Genomic DNA, 17725 nt, shown 5'->3' on the forward strand with positions numbered 1-17725 from the left:
TCACCTTCCCCTCCCTTCCCCTACCTAACCCACCCGCCCGGCCCTGTCTAAACCCCCCCCTTACCTTTGTCGGGGGATTTACGCCTCCCGGAGGGAGGCGTAAATCCCCGCGCGCCAGCGGACCTCCTGCGCACCGGGCCGCGACCTGGGGGCGGGTACGGAGGGCGCGGCCATGCCCCCGGGCCGTAGCCACGCCCCAGTACCCGCCCCCAAAACGCTGCCGACACGCCCCCGAAACGCCGCGACGACCGGGCCCGCCCCCCGACACGCCCCCGACACGCCCCCCTCCGAGAACCCCGGGACTTACGCGAGTCCCGGGGCTCTGCGCGCGCCGGGAGGCCTATGTAAAATAGGCTTCCCGGCGCGCAGGGCCCTGCTCGCGTAAATCCGCCCGGTTTTGGGCGGATTTACGCGAGCAGGGCTCTGAAAATCCGCCCCTTAATATATAGGTAAAGTTAACTGGATGAAATTATCCAGTTAACTTCACTGCTCAATGCACCACTGAATATCAGGCTCTAAAAAGTTATATCTGAACTCTTATGCTATCAAAATAGTACAAATTATTGCACAACTGCCCACACCATAGTTTGTTTTTCTTCATTAATTTATAAACATTAATAAAGCAATGATGCCTTCCACATGCAAATGTGTTGCTGTATTGGGGATTGAGATTTAGTAAGTGCAGTTTTGTTTCAATATTTTTCATCCGAAGAAGGGACCTCTCAAGTCTCAAACGTTCATAAACTACATCTTTTTTGTTGATCCTTTAAAAAGAATCAGAGCCTACTAGATACCACATCTACAGTATATAGACAAACTAAAGCAAGTTGTCAGAAATATATTACGAGAGTTCTTTAAATAGAATACAGGTTGTGGTTTCTTCTGTTATCAAGCAACTAGTACTGAAAGTAATCCCACCTGTCACAAAGGCTGTCCAGATCAGTTTTTCTGTTGTCTTTTGGGCTGTGTTTGGTGAAGATCTCCAGAGCCAGGTCTTCATACTGTTGTCTCTGCTCAGGATTCAGGGATTCTAAAGATTCAAGCTGAATAAAGGCTTCAGAGCAGGTACCAAATGCTCTGTTAGCACAGGCACAAAGAGCTAGCAGGGAGTAGATCTCAACTGCTGGAATAATGTCTTCATAATCTCTCAAGTGAAGAGCTGGAAAAAACATAACAGGGATATCTAGAGTTACCTATATTCAGGCCAAAAAAATAAAGGGGTAGATTTTAAAAGGAGCGCGTGTGGCATACAAGTGTGCCCGCTATCCGGCGCGAGCATGTGAACGCCCGATTTTATAACTTGCGCGTGCAATTGTGCACCTTGCGCGTGCCGAGCTGCGCTGCCTTTCTCTGTTCCCTTCCCCCTAACCTAACCTTCTCACCCCTTCCCCTAACCTTTCCCCCCCAGCCCTACTCTAACCCCTCCAAAATTTTTATCTTACCTTTTGCGCCTGCCACCGAGCAGAAGCAAGTTGCGCACACTGGCAGCCTGCCGGCACGCGATCCTTCAACACAGCGGCAATGGCTGCTGTGTCGGAGGCCTCTGGCCCCACCCCTGCCGTGCCTTCGGACACCCCTTTAGTAAAGCCCCGGAACTTACATGCGTCCTGGGGCTTTATGCATGTCGCCGGGCCTTTTTTAAATAGGTCCGGCGCGCGTAACCTTTTGAAAATCCGGCCCAAAGTGCACAGGAAAATGGGTGCTCAGGGTTTGACATGCATTTTGGACACGCTATTGTACAAAGGGTGGATGCACGTCCAATAAGTGCATCCAACCGCGGGCAAAACAGTGTGCCCTAGACTTCGACAATCCTGCAGCTGCTGAGGAAGCCACTTAATTAGGTTGTTGCTGCATAATTGACAGCCCCTCTCCTAGTTCAACAAACATCTAAGATCCCCTGCTGTGTGACTGAAAAATAAACAAAGCCTGATAGTGCCTACAGTTCTGTCTCACAGCTATTCAGCATAGCTAGCAAGCTGTTCACTAAGGCATAAACTGATAAAACAGAGAAACAGATCTCTTTCCATTCCCAGGAATTATACTGCTGCTTCCATCTCATGATAAAGATATAGAATTGCCTGCTCTCACTGCTATATTTGCTGCTGCTGCCCTGAATCCAACTGAGAGGTGTACACTTTGAAAATTTTTGCTGGTTTCTTATCTCTATAAATACATTTAATTTTATTTGGAATATTTTCATCCCATGTCCATTTTTTTTTTATCTTTGCATAACTGTATGGCAATAACCATCACTTTATGGCAATAACCATCAGCCTATCCCTAACCCCACGCATCTCAATTTCCGCTGGATCATCGCTACACAACCTCACCTGCCCCCCCCCCCCCCCCCTGGATGTTTCCTGCCCATTACAATATATTTACACATAATGTTTTGAACACCCTAGCTAACTTTTCACCCGCCTCTTCCTTACGCCAGTCAAGACGTTGACACTTGACTTGTAAATAATTATCTACTATTATATTGTTATATTGACTATACTGTTACAAAGCTACCGCTGTTGTAAAATGCTGTCTTAGTTTGTTAGTTATTTATGATTTCCTACATATGTATCTATCCCTGCCTCTCCATGCATCTAGCACTCTATCTCTATCTTTTGCACGCTCCCATTCTGCGGATCTATATTTTTTGTAACTGATTTCTCTTTCCAGTTCTCCCTGTTTTTGCATTGTAAACCGGCATGATGTCTCTGACGAATGTCTGTAGAGAAAAGCCTTAAATAAATAAATAAATGACAATTTTATTTTTATATGCCAGTTTTCAAGTACAATTCAAATGGTGTACAATATAAAATAATATGAACAGCAATAAAAAAACAAAATGATGTAGCTTGGCAAACTTTGCCAATGCTGAGTGTAACTCCAGCATACAGAAGCTTAAATATAAGACTGTGAGGCAGTGCCCCTAGTGTTCCCCTGTTTACCTGGTCCACCTTAAATTCCTTAGGGAGAGTATGCTCCATGGCCGGGATCCTGCGGGGCAGGTGGAGCTCAGAGGGCATAACCAAGACTGGGGAATAAAAACTGGGATCCAGATGGGGATAACCAGACCAGGCCTGGATCTCTAGAAGGAAGCAGCTCCTGTTAAGTAACACTGTTCAAACACTGAACTGAGATGAAGCTGAGTGAGTACTGAGGGAAGCAGTATAAATTGTGAGTAGAGGGAGTACATTGTCTGAAGGGAAAGGTAGTCTACTGTTGTGTTTATGACTGAAACTGTGAATAAAGATATAGTTTTAAGAAAGGCTGGAGTCAGATTAGTTTATGTCTCCAGGCCTGTGGGAATTACCGCTCATTCCCACAAAGATGAAGAGGACTTTCTCATTAAAATGTAAAAAGAATGATTGCACATTTCAATTCAAAACAAATATGATAATGTTTGCTTGATGAATAATTGATTTTTATAAATGGTGAGTTTTGTATTTGTATACAGTTTAAATGTTTAAAAATGTGAATTTTTTCAATAAAATCTTAATTTTTTTTGCATGGTCAGAACTGTGAATCTTTATGGAAAATTATGCAAATTTGTCACAGAATTCACTAACCCTTGCTACAGAATCTTGAATATACTTTTAAAAATGTTTGTTAAACAAATAAATATAATAGCAGTGCTCTTCTGCTGCCTAGTTTATGCAGAACCTGCTTACCCTTATTTGCATGTGGTCTTGGGAAGAGTGGTGGCAAAAGAATAGACTGATTTAGATGAAATTGAGAGATTTCTTTGTATACTTGTTTGGATGAGTTTTTAAAACTGTGTAAGGAAAGTGCCAAAGTAATGACTATCAAAAATAAAACTTTCCAAGAAAACAATTACAGATATATTGTTGCCAGAGGTTCAAACGGTGGTTTTGTGAGTAGGTCAAGGATTACATTTAGATCCTATGGAATTGGAGGATCTTTTATTGTAGGTTTTAGGTGAATGAAATCTTTCATGAACCCGGTAATTATAGCTTGATGAGAAATGGAAGCTCCTTTTCATTCCTCACGGTATGCTGCTATAATTATGATAGAGTTAGTCTTTAAACTGGAGATAGAGAAGCTTAATAGATACTCTAGTACAGTGGTTCTCAACCTTTCTAATGCCGTGACCCCGAAATACAGTTCCTCATGTTGTGGTGACCTCTCGCCCCGCCCTCGCCCTGCGAGGGCGGAGCGAGGGCGGGGCTTTGGTCATATGGGGGCGGGGTTATGGATGGGGTTGGATTTTAGTGCATACTTATTTATTATGACATTTATAAACAGAACCACCATTCGTCATAAAACAATAAAATTAAGAAACATAAAGCATCAGTTATAATAGTAAAACCATCCTAATAAAAGAATATTTTAAAATTACTGATAAATAGAATTTCTATTAATTAAAATCATATACATTTTTATAATTTCCCAAACATCAATAAAATATTTCAAAACAGCACATATATCAAATAACACACAATAATTAAAACTAATAAGGATTTTAAAAAGCTCCTGCTGTCCATACATGGGAGCTCTTGATTTCCAGTCACCCTGATATTGTCAAGGATTAGGAGGTTATCCTCTCTCTCTCACACATACACTCACATGTCCATTCTCTCTCACACATACACTGTCACATACATACACATTCATGCTCTTATACCCACCATAACCTCTCACTCTCACAGACACTGATACACTCTCAGGGTGTAAGACACTCTCTCCCCCCCCCCCCCCCCCCCCCCCCACTCACACACACTCTTACTCCCCTGGATTTTCTCATACACACTCATGCTCTCACTCTTACTGGCTCCCTCACAACCTCAGAGCCTCTCAGATAAAACTCTATGCAGCAGAAATAATGCTGAATGTTGAGAATTGTGTTATGCAGACTAATCTGGAAAATGCACTAATTTCCTCATGAGTCATAATGAATCAGTCCTCAGCTGCAGGCTTCAATTGATTATCCTGGCTCCCTTTATGTTTGCCAAATACAGTTCATGTGTAACAGCAATCCTAATTCTCCACCAGATCAAGCTGATTTCACATCCCACTTCATACTTTGTCACCTCCAGCTAAGTCAAACAATTAATCTAATTACTGCCACTGCTGCCACGTGGCTATTGGGGAGGCGCTGATTGCTGCTATTGGCACTGAAGCCCATTCTGCTGCCTCCTCTGTGCAGGCCCCATGGGTTTCCACTTCCTCCATGTTGATCTCGTACATTTTGAGATCCGCCATAGAGAAAGTGCTACTCTTGCACATTCCCAAAGATTACATGTACCAATCAGTAAAAAGTAATTTATTTATTTTTTTACATCTGCTTCCCTTTATTTTTTTGCCAATTCCTTTTATATTGCCTTTTTTTCTGTTTCTTTTCTCTCCACCTGTCTTCTTCCCTCAAACACACAGTCAGGTTCTCATTCTCACATGCATTTCTCTCTCACACACACATACACACACACACAGGCTCTCACTGTCACATGCTCCCTCTCTCATACAATCATTCATACACACAGTCTCTCACTGGCACAGGCTGTCTGAGTCTCACACACAGGCTCTCTCACACCCCCACATGCTGCCTTGCTCAAGCACAGGCTCTCACTCTTACATGCTGTCTCTTTCACACACACAGAGGCTCTCACATGCTGTCTCTGCAAACACACACAGTCTCTCAACTCACTCTCACACACAATCTCTCAACTCATCTCATACTCGCACACACCTCTCTCTCACCTCTGGGCCTCTTCTTTACGGGTTGCCACAGGATGGGCTCTGCAGCGGCCCTAGTCTTCCCGGCCCCGCTGCTCCTCTTCTGCACGCGGCTGAAGGGCCTCTTCTACCCACGCGGCTGACACGCCTCTTCTACCCACGCGGCTGACGCGCCTCCTCCTTCCTGCCCGTGCGGCTCCGGCAACATTTGTCTTCCGGGGCAGGAAGGAAGTAGGAAGAGCACCTGCAGTGGCTGATACACCTCCTTCCTGCCTGGGCGGCTCCAGCAACATACTTCACTGCGACGCGCTAGCTTTTTGGGCCATGTCTCTTCCCTTTTGGGGTTGGAGGAGGCAGGTCTCCAGCTTCGCCCCGCCTCCCCGCAGCAGCCGCGGCGCCGCGGACCGGCAAAAAACCCCAACGGCCCGGTACTGGTCCGCGGACCGGTGGTTCGACCCCCGCCGGGGTCGCGACCCACAGGTTGAGAACCGCTGTTCTAGTAGAAGGGGAATAGGTCACCAGTTAGTAAATTTTTTCCATTCAAATCTGTACAGTTTCCTAGTGGAAATTTCTCTTAAAGCCATAAGAACATGCTTAACATCAGCTGGCAAATGCATGGATGAGAACAAATGGATTTCAACATCCAAACCATGAAAGCTAAAGATTGACCGTTTCAATGTAGGAAATTCTCATTGTGTTGTATAATGAGAGACAAGAATGGGTAGATATTCAAAAGCCATTTAGATGGATAACTGAAAAGTTATCTGACTAAATGGGTTATCCGGCTATAGTCTAGTATAGCCAAGTAAGTTGGGGGCATTCTGGGGGCAGGCAATAGGCATTTCCAGAAGAAGTGGAGTTAGTTGGTTAAGTTAACTGGTTAACTTTGATATTCGGACATAGATCCAATCTCCGGACCTTGCCCCATTCATATGAGAGGGGAAGATCAGGCTGGTGCCAAATTTCAAAATGGCGCCAACCAGACCAAGGGCAAGGGGGTGCCCAGGCCCCACAGTTGGACCTTCTTCTCATTGTTAAGATTTGGCAAGGTGCGGGAGGGGGGTTGGGTGATGCTTGGAGGTGCATGTGGAGGGGTCCCCACTGAAACCCAATGATTGTATTTGATAACTTTGGGGGAGAGGGAGGGGGCACTATACCTTCAATGCTGTTTTGTCAGTGCATTCTTTTAGGGTTTGCATGTCCCTTTAAATATAATGCGGGAGCCTCGGAACCTGCGATAGGATCCTGGGGCTCCCATGATACATTTACTGATTCCCCAGGAGGTGTTATTTTATCATGGCTGACCACTTTCTCGGTTGGCCACGCTAAAATATTTACATCAAATTGACAATTAATGACCCACCTTGCATGCATTTGTATTATTCATGTATGCAAACTGCATGCAAAGCTGGTCATTGTAACAGGAGGGAACTTGGGAAGGGCCATGCAAATTATCACTTATATCATGCATTGGAAAACTACTGTGGTTTGATGCATCACCCAGAAAGTTTTAAGGAATCTGTTCCCACTTGTTTGCTGATGTAAAGCAGAGTTGCTTACCTGTGATAGTTATTCTCTGAGGACAGCAATACAGTCCTCACACATGGGTGACATCATCAAAGTTTCTAGAAACACTGAGCATGAACTATAAGGCATGTGCAACATGCCATACTGCTATGCATCCACACAGGGACTCCTTCAGTCTATAATTTAGCTTAATATGAAACACCTCCAAGGGGAGATGGGCAAGTTTTGTAAGGACTGACATCCTGCTGTCATCTAAGAACACCTGTTGCAGGTAAGCAGCTCTTCTTTCTCTGAGGGCAAGCAAGTTGGCAGTCCTCACACAGGACAAGCAGGATGGTAGTCCTCACATATGGGTGAGTACCGAGCTGAGGATGTCCGAACATGCACCAAATGTACCCAACGGCGTGCAACAGGCACAACAACTGGGGTGGAATTTGGTAGAGGGCATCCTGAACCCCACCGGGCAGGCGGAAGGGTGTTGGTACGTCACGTTGGAAATAGGTTACGCAGGACAGATTGGCCGAAGATGGAATCTTGTCTTCCGGCTTTGTCTAGGCAATAGTGGGCTGCGAAAGTGTGGAGAGAACTCCAGGTGGCAGCCCTGCAAATGTCAGGAAGCGGCACCGATCGTAGGTGTGCTACTGAAGTCGCCATGGCCCTCACAGAGTGTGCTTTAACACGGTCTTGAAAAGGAATGCCTGCTTGCTGATAGCAAAAGGATATGCAGTCCGCCAACCAGGAGGAGAGAGTCTGCTTACCCACAGGTTGCCCTAGTTTGTTGGGATGGAAAGAGATGAATAACTGAGTGCTCTTCCTGTGGGCAACTGTACGGCCTAGGTAGAATGCTAGAGCCCATTTACAGTCAAGGGTATGCAGAGCCTGTTCCCCTGGGTTGGAGTGGGGCCTGGGAAAGAAGATAGGTAGTATGATGGATTGATTAATGTGAAACTCCGAAACTCCTTAGGCAAAAACTTAGGGTGAGTGCGGAGTACCGCCCGGTCCTGCAGGAGTTTAGTGTAAGGCGGATAGGTAACTAGGGCCTGTAACTCACTAACCCTGCGAGCTGAAGTGATAGCCAAAAGGAAAATCACTTTCCTTGTGAGATATTTTAGGTCACAGGAGTGAAGAGGTTCGAAGGGTGGTTTCATGAGCCGCCTGAGAACCAGATTAAGGTCCCAAGAAGGGGCCGGAGGACGTAAAGGTTGCTTGATATGGAGCAAGTCTTTAAGAAAATGTGTTACGAGGGGTTGTACCAATATAGGGACATCCCCGACACCTTTATGGAAGGCGGCTACCGCACTGACATGCATTCTGATGGAAGAGGTCTTTAGACCTGATTCCGATAAATGCCAGAGATAGTCCAAAAACCTTGGGATTGGACAGGAAAAGGGATCAAAGGATTGCGAAGAACACCATGATGTGTACCTTTTCCATTTATAGGAATAAGATTTTCTTGTGGAAGGCTTCCGTGAAGCAATCAGGACACGAGAAACCGAATCTGAAAGGTTAAGTGGTTGAAGGATTAACCTTTCAACATCCATGCCATCAGGGACAAGGCCTGAAGATTGGGATGGCGTAGACATCCGTCGTTCTGAGTGATCAGAAGCGGGTGCGTTCCCAAGGGAATGTGCCTGCGGATGGCGAGATCCTGGAGTATGGGAAACCACACTTGGCGTGGCCAGTGTGGTGCTATCAGGATCATGGTTCCCTTGTCCTCACGGAGCTTCACGAGAGTCTTCGAGAAAAGAGGAAGTGGAGGGAATGCATAAAACAGACCGGCTGCCCACGAGAGGGAGAATGCATCTCTGGGCTGAGAGCGCTCGCTCCAAATGAGGGAGCAGTAATTGTCCACCTTGTGGTTCTGAGGGGACGCAAAGAGGAAAATTATTGTGTGAGGAATCACACAGGGCTCCTTCATTGCAAGGCTAACTGCAGCACGGAAAAAAGAAGACTAAAGGGAGACCCCTGTGGCTTGAGGGATTATGGCATGCTGGGCATGCTCAGTGGGTTCAGTGTGTCAGTCAAAAGTTTCTAGAAACTTTGACAGAAAGTTTTTGGTGATAGGGCTCCGTCCGGTGACGTCACCCATTTATTGTCAGGGAAGTCATCTGGAAACTTAGGGCTTGCCCTAAATGCTCAGAACTGTCTTCCTTGAAAAAAGAGCTGGCTGAAGATAATGCTGAATTGGAAGCAATAAAGAAAGTTTCACCCACTTTATATAATTCAGGAGTTAATCCCACATTACCACAAAAAAACCAAAAGTCAAAACAAAAGGGGTTTACAGTGGGCTCAGGCAGGATAAGTCCTGTGACCCACAGACACCCATTCTTGACAAGATTACCCTCTCACTCACATAAAGCATTAAGGAACTCAAAAGACAGAATTACAGTGGGCTCTGGTAGAATCAGACCTGTGATGCAGAGACACACACTGTATCAAGTTACAAAAGTGCAAAAAGGCTTCTCTGTATTAGCTATTGAAGAAGATCTTGCGAAAGAGATTGACGTAATGTTACAGTTTTGGCTGCAGTGCAACCGCCTCACCACTAGGGGTCCCTCTAGTGCTGGCTCTCCTGACAGGCCCAGGCCATCTCCCCTGTCCACTCTATGTTCTGGGTTGGCCCTTATAACCCTGCCTGACAGTTCCCTCGGTGCTTCGGCATCGAGCTCACCCGGGCTCCCTGCTCTAGCCTTGCGCGGCCTTCGGGCCTTTCCTTGTCTTGCCCTGCGCGGCCTTCGGGCCTTTCCTTGCCTTGCGCTGCCTTCGGGCCTTCTTCCTCGCTTTTCTTACCTGGCCTACGGGCCTTCTGACCTGCCTTGCTCTGCTTACGGTGTGTGGCCTACGGGCCTTCTGTGTATGTGTGGCCTACGGGCCTTCTGACCTGCCTGCTCTGCTTACGGTGTGTGGCCTACGGGCCTTCTGTGTATGTGTGGCCTACGGGCCTTCTGACCTGCCTGCTCTGCTTATGGTGTGTGGCCTACGGGCCTTCTGTGTATGTGTGGCCTACGGGCCTTCTGACATGCCTTGCTCTGCTTACGGTGTGTGGCCTACGGGCCTTCTGTGTGTGTGTGGCCTACGGGCCTTCTGACCTGCCTTGCCCCGACTACGGTGTGTGGCCTACGGGCCTTCTGTGTGTGTGTGTGGCCTATGGGCCTTCTGACCTGCCTGCCCTGCTTACTGTGCCCTGACCCAGCCTGAACCTAGACACTGCTTCCTGCTGCCTGCCCTGACCCAGCCTGAGCCTAGACACTGCTTCCTGCCGCCTGCCCTGACCCAGCCTGAACCTAGACACTGCTTCCTGCCGCCTGCCCTGACCCAGCCTGAACCTAGACACTGCTCTCTGCCACCTGCCCTGACCCAGCCTGGACCCAGACACTGCTATCTGCCACCTGCCCTGACCCAGCCTGGACCCAGACTCTGTTTTTGCCATTCCTGTCTCTCTCAACCTGGAGCCACCCTTCTGGGTGGTGTTCACGACTCCTGACCGGAGCCCAGTCGTAACAGTATGCCGAAGCCATTCACATTGGGAGAGACAGAAAGGACTCAGTATTCAGACGGTGAGTCTCCATGCTTTATTATCTGTACCATTTGTCAAACTCTGAATTATCCTACGTACCTGAACTGTTTAGCTTGTCAGCTCTCGGACCAGGAGCACTGGATTTGCAGCAACTGTCACAAAAGAAATGTGTCTGTATACCAAGAATGCCTTAATTGCAATTCTCCCAAACCAGGCTGGTGGAAGTGTCTCTGTCTTCCTTGTCTTTTGCCTCCAGGCAAACCCTGCCCCCGCTGCACAGCTAATGGGCCACCGTCTCCTCAAAAAGATTCAGCCAGAGCTATCACACTCTGCCCTGCTTCTGGCTCAGCTAGGAATGTTTTCACCCTGGACAGTTTACTAACAGAAGATTGTAGTATAACTTGTCACAAAACTTTTCACCAAAAAGCAGCTTATACTCCAAGAAAACCAAAAACTTACCTGGCCAAGAGAACTTCTAGGACTTCCGTTCTAGGAGAGCAAGCACAAAAACAGATGGAACTCATTAACCCGAGCAGGGCTCTGCTTCCCACAGCTGCTGAACAGCCTGTAACGAGCACCTTCCTTAGACGTCCTAGAACTGTCTGTGCCTTGTCTAAAATGCTCCCCCAGAAACAAAATCAGGAGCTTCAGACTTTGGCTCGAGGTATCAAGCCCTTGGCAGTACAATCTGTGTCTTCCATGTACACTACTTCTAACCTTGCTGCTCTGCCATCTGAGTTTGCTTCATCGCCCCGAGAGGGGTCCGAACCTGCTTCATCGCCCCGAGAGGGGTCCGAACCTGCTTCTTCGCCCCGAGAGGGGTCCGAACCTGCTTCAACGCCCCGAGAGGGGTCAGAGCCTGTTACAACGCCCCGAGAGGGGTCCGAACCTGCTTCATCGCCCCGAGAGGGGTCCGAACCTGCTTCTTCGCCCCGAGAGGGGTCCGAACCTGCTTCATCGCCCCGAGAGGGGTCCGAACCTGCTTCATTGCCCCGAAAGGGGTCCGAACCTGCTTCATCGCCCCGAGAGGGGTCCGAACCTGCTTCAACGCCCCGAGAGGGGTCCGAGCCTGCTTCATCGCCCCGAGAGGGGTCCGAACCTGCTTCATCGCCCCGAGAGGGGTCCGAACTTGCTTAAACACCCCGAGAGGGGTCAGAGCCTGTTACAACTCCCCGAGAGGGGTCCGAACCTGCTTCATCGCCCCGAGAGGGGTCCGAACCTGCTTCAACGCCCCGAGAGGGGTCCGAACCTGCTTCATCGCCCCGAGAGGGGTCCGAACTTGCTTCAACGCCCCGAGAGGGGTCAGAGCCTGTTACAACGCCCCGAGAGGGGTCCGAACCTGCTTCATCGCCCCGAGAGGGGTCCGAACCTGCTTCAACGCCCCGAGAGGGGTCAGAGCCTGTTACAACGCCCCGAGAGGGGTCCGAACCTGCTTCATCGCCCCGAGAGGGGTCCGAACTTGCTTCAACGCCCCGAGAGGGGTCAGAGCCTGTTACAACGCCCCGAGAGGGGTCCGAACCTGCTTCAACGCCCCGAGAGGGGTCCGAACCTGCTTCATCGCCCCGAGAGGGGTCCGAACTTGCTTCAACGCCCCGAGAGGGGTCCGAGCCTGTTACAACGCCTCGAGAGGGGTCCGAGCCTGTTACAACGCCCCGAGAGGGGTTCGAGCCTACGACAACGCCCGGAGAGGTGTTCGAGCCTGCTTCATCCCCCCGAGAGGGATCCGAGCCTGCTTCATCGCCCCGAGAGGGGTCCGAACCTGCTTCATCGCCCCGAGAGGGGTCCGAACCTGCTTCATCGCCCCGAGAGGGGTCCGAACTTGCTTCAACACCCCGAGAGGGGTCCGAGCCTGTTACAACGCCCCGAGAGGGGTCCGAGCCTGCTTCATCGCCCCGAGAGGGGTCCGAGCCTGCTTCATCGCCCCGAGAGGTGTTCGAGCCTGCTTCATCGCCCCGAGAGGTGTTCGAGCCTGCTTCATCGCCCGGAGAGGTCTTCCAGCCTGCTGTTTCACCCCGAGAGGGGCCCGAGCCTGCTGCACTACCCCGAGAAGAGCCTGCTAAACCGGTCCTGCTGCCGCCCCCGGAGGGGCTCAAACCGGTACCACTAACAGACTTTCTGACTCAGCCATCTGAGCCTGTTGAATTGCTCCAGCTGTTGCTGCCCTCGGAGGGGTCTGATTTCATTTTTGAGTACCCCCTGCTAAGATGGGACCCAGGAGGAGGGGGAGGCCTTGAGGAGGGGGTACTGTTACAGTTTTGGCTGCAGTGCAACCGCCTCACCACTAGGGGTCCCTCTAGTGCTGGCTCTCCTGACAGGCCCAGGCCATCTCCCCTGTCCACTCTATGTTCTGGGTTGGCCCTTATAACCCTGCCTGTTAGTTCCCTCGGTGCTTCAGCATCGAGCTCACCCGGGCTCCCTGCTCTAGCCTTGCGCGGCCTTCGGGCCTTTCCTTGCCTTGCCCTGCGCGGCCTTCGGGCCTTTCCTTGCCTTGCCTTGCGCTGCCTTCGGGCCTTCTTCCTCGCTTTTCTTACCTGGCCTACGGGCCTTCTGACCTGCCTTGCTCTGCTTACGGTGTGTGGCCTACGGGCCTTCTGTGTATGTGTGGCCTACGGGCCTTCTGACCTGCCTGCTCTGCTTACGGTGTGTGGCCTACGGGCCTTCTGTGTATGTGTGGCCTACGGGCCTTCTGACCTGCCTGCTCTGCTTACGGTGTGTGGCCTACAGGCCTTCTGTGTATGTGTGGCCTACGGGCCTTCTGACATGCCTTGCTCTGCTTACGGTGTGTGGCCTACGGGCCTTCTGTGTGTGTGTGGCCTACGGGCCTTCTGACCTGCCTTTTCCCGACTACGGTGTGTGGCCTACGGGCCTTCTGTGTGTGTGTGTGGCCTACGGGCCTTCTGACCTGCCTGCCCTGCTTACTGTGCCCTGACCCAGCCTGAACCTAGACACTGCTTCCTGCCGCCTGCCCTGACCCAGCCTGAACCTAGACACTGCTTCCTGCCGCCTGCCCTGACCCAGCCTGAACCTAGACACTGCTCTCTGCCACCTGCCCTGACCCAGCCTGGACCCAGACACTGCTATCTGCCGCCTGCCCTGACCCAGCCTGGACCCAGACTCTGTTTTTGCCATTCCTGTCTCTCTCAACCTGGAGCCACCCTTCTGGGTGGTGTTCACGACTCCTGACCGGAGCCCAGTCGTAACACGTAATATCCGAAGAGAGAGAAGAAACCCAATGCATACAGAAATGTCACCCCCAAAATACAAATAAAAATGTAAAGGAAAAGGGTGAAGAGGATAAGAAAATTCAATTAAATAAGACACTAAAGCAATCCGAAAAAAGCTGTAACCAGAATGAGAAAAGCTGGAAAGCTATGAGCACAAATGCTCGTAGTTTAGTCAATAAAATCCCAGATCTGCAAGCCCTAATGATAGAGGCGGACTTGGACATTGTCGCTGTCACGGAGACATGGTTCACGGAATCTCATGATTGGGAAACGGCAATACCAGGCTATAACTTATTAAGGAAGGACAGAGAGGACAGGAAAGGGGGAGGAGTGGCTCTTTATGTCAGAAACAATATCCAAGCATCTGAGCTGCAAGGAAGATGGGGCAAAGAAGCTCTATGGGCTGACCTAAAAAAAGATGATGGGGCTTCCGTTTCTATTGGAGTGATTTACAAGCCTCCAAATCAAATAGAAGAGCTTGACAAAGCTCTAGTTGAAGACATACAAAAGATGGGAAAGAAGGGAGAAGTGGTGATTGTTGGAGATTTTAATATGCCGGATGTAGACTGGAGAATCCCTTCTGTAGAATCTAACAGTAGTAGAGAGATAGTGGATGCCCTACAAGGGGCTCTGTTCAAACAAATGGTAATGGAACCCACGAGAGAAGGAGCTATACTAGACTTAGTTCTCACTAATGGAGATAACGTCTCTAATGTCCAGGTAGGTGCCCACCTCAGCACCAGTGATCATCATACAGTATGGTTTCATATCACAAATAGGATACGGAGAAGTAGCACGAAGACTCGAGTTTTGCAGTTCAAAAACACGGACTTTGATGAAATGGGGAAGTACCTGGAGGAAGAACTAGAAGGCTGAGAGAACGAGAGAGATGTGAAACAACAGTGGACCAAACTAAAAGGAGCAATCACCAAGGCAACTAATATATATGTTAGAAAAGTAAAGAAAAGCAAGAGAAAAATGAGACCTATCTGGTTCTCAAAGGAGGTGGCTGACAAAATAAAAGCTAAAAGAACAGCGTTCAAGAAATATAAAGAATCCCAAAGAGAAGAACACAAGGAAGAATATCTAGTGGAACAGAGTGAGACAAAGAAAGCAATCAAGAAAGCGAAAATTCAAGCGGAAGAAAGGATCGCCAAAGAGGTAAAGCAAGGTGACAAAACATTTTTCAGATACATCAGTGAAAGGAGAAAAGTCCAAAGTGGAATACTGAAATTGAAAGGTGAAAAGGATCAATGGGTGGAGACAGATAAAGAAATGGCAGAATTATTAAACAAATTCTTCAGTTCTGTGTTCACTAAAGAAGACCCTGGAGAAGGACCGTCGCTAGTTAACAAGAAAATAGAGGGGAATGGAGTAGATGTAACTCCATTTACAGTAGAGAATGTATGGGAAGAGCTGGGGAAACTGAAAGTAGACAAAGCCATGGGGCCTGATGAGGTTCATCCCAGGATACTGAGGGAGCTCAGAGATGTGCTGGCGGGTCCGCTGTGTGACCTGTTCAATAGATCCCTAGAAAAGGGAGTGGTGCCGAGTGATTGGAGAAGAGCGGTGGTGATCCTGCTTCACAAGAGTGGAAACAGAGAGGAGGCTGAAAACTACAGACCGTTTGCCTCACCTCGGTGGTGGGAAAAGTAATGGAGTCGCTGTTAAAAGAAGGAATAGTGAACTATCTACAGTCAGAAGAATTGCTGGACCAGAGGCAGCATGGATGCACCAAGGGAAGATCCTGTCAGACAAATCTTATTGACTTTTTTGACTGGGTAACCAAGGAAATGGATCAAGGAAGATCACTCGATGTCATCTACTTGGACTTCAGCAAGGCTTTTGATACGGTCCCGCACAGGAGACTGGTGAATAAAATAAGAAGCTTAGGAGTGAGTGCCAAGGTGGTGGCCTGGATTGCAAACTGGTTGACGGACAGAAGACAATGTGTGATGGTAAATGGAACTTACTCTGAAGAGAAAGCGGTGTTGAGCGGAGTGCCGCAGGGATCGGTGTTGGGACCGGTCCTGTTCAATATCTTTGTAAGCGACATTGCGGAAGGAATAGAAGGTAAGGTTTGTCTTTTTGTGGACGACACTAAAATCTGCAATAGAGTGGACACACCGGAAGGAGTGGAGAGAATGAGACAGGATCTAAGGAAGCTAGAAGAGTGGTCAAAGACATGGCAGCTGAGATTCAATGCCAAGAAGTGCAGAGTCATGCATATGCGGTATGGAAATCCGAATGAGCTGTATTCGATGGGGGGAGAAGGGCTGATGTGCACAGAGCAGGAGAGAGCCCTTGGGGTGATGGTGTCTAATGATCTGAAGTCGGTGAAACAATGTGACAAGGCGATAGCTAAAGCCAGAAGAATACTGGGCTGCATAGAGAGAGGAATATCGAGTAAGAAAAGGGAAGTGATTATCTCCTTGTACAGGTCCTTGGTGAGGCCTCAACTGGAGTACTGTGTTCAGTTCTGGAGACCGTATCTCCGAAGGGACAGAGACAGCTTGGAGGCGGTCCAGAGAAGGGCGACCAAAAAGGTGGAGGGTCTTCATCGAATGACTTATGAGGAGAGATTGAAGAATCTAAATATGTACACCCTGGAGGAAAGGAGGAGCAGAGGTGATATGATACAGACTTTCAGATACTTAAAAGGTTTTAACGATCCAAAGACAACGACAAACCTTTCCCGTCAGAAAAAAATCAGCAGAACCCGAGGTCACGAGTTGAAGCTCCAGGGAGGAAGACTCAGAACTAATGTCAGGAAGTATTTCTTCACGGAGAGGGTGGTGGATGCCTGGAATGCCCTTCCGGAGGAAGTGGTGAAGACCAGAACTGTGAAGGACTTCAAAGGGGCATGGGATAAACACTGTGGATCCATAAAGTCTAGAGGACATGAATGAAGAACGGGTGGCTCACGGGAATGACGGCTACTACCTGGAAATAATACCCTTATTCAATAAACATACACACGATTAATGCGACTCCAACATTGCTCCAAGTTTCAACGGCAAGAGGAAATGTGGAAAAAGATTTGCATTCACAAAAAGCGGGGAGTAGCTTGCTTGTTACGGCGGTTACTACCCCAAACCAAATAAGCTTGATACTTCACTTTCAATGCATAACCAGCATAGCTCTCTGCTACAACGGCAGGGGAGAAAGTCTGATACTACGTGCATATCCAGCATAGCTCTCTGCTTCTACGGCAGGAGAGGAAGTCTGATACTACGTGCATATCCAGCATAGCTCTCTGCTTCTACGGCAGGGGAGGAAGTCTGATACTACGTGCATATCCAGCATAGCTCTCTGCTTCAACGGCAGGGGGAATGAAGAAAAGTGGATCTATATACAGACAACAATCAACAGGGACTGAGTTGCATAGTCTGGGTAGACAAATAGGCATGGTTGTAGCTTGCTTATTGCGGCGGTTACTACCTCTAACTAATTTAAGCTATAAATTACACTTAGATGCAGCTCCAACATTGCTCCTTGCATTAATAGTGGAGGTGGAAGGGAAATAGAACCAAAGGGTTACTAAGAGCCAAGAGTAACAGATAAGTATGAGAAAAAAAAAGTGCGAAGCTTGCTGGGCAGACTGGATGGGCCGTTTGGTCTCCTTCTGCCATCATTTCTATGTTTCTATGTTTCTATGTGAGGACTACATCCTGCTTGTCCTGGGATAACTAGACATTACACTAAGAAAATTCAGAGTATTCCTAGCTTGCCTACAGCTATTTTGGATTCTCTAGGGAAAAGCTATTCA

At 48.6% G+C, this 17725-nt stretch overlaps 1 protein-coding gene across 2 annotated transcripts in view; it reads right to left on the reverse strand.

Moving 5' to 3' along the window:
* Positions 1 to 17725, reverse strand: part of WDR35 (WD repeat domain 35) — a 333796-nt gene that overhangs the window by 11651 nt on the left and 304420 nt on the right. For both annotated transcript variants that reach the window (XM_029595967.1, XM_029595968.1), the window contains one exon: positions 919 to 1159. In XM_029595967.1, coding sequence (XP_029451827.1) covers positions 919 to 1159 — 241 coding nt within the window. The remainder of the gene's footprint in view (positions 1 to 918; positions 1160 to 17725) is intronic.

The sequence above is a fragment of the Rhinatrema bivittatum genome, chromosome 3 (assembly GCF_901001135.1).
Source record: "Rhinatrema bivittatum chromosome 3, aRhiBiv1.1, whole genome shotgun sequence".
NCBI lineage: Eukaryota > Metazoa > Chordata > Amphibia > Gymnophiona > Rhinatrematidae > Rhinatrema > Rhinatrema bivittatum.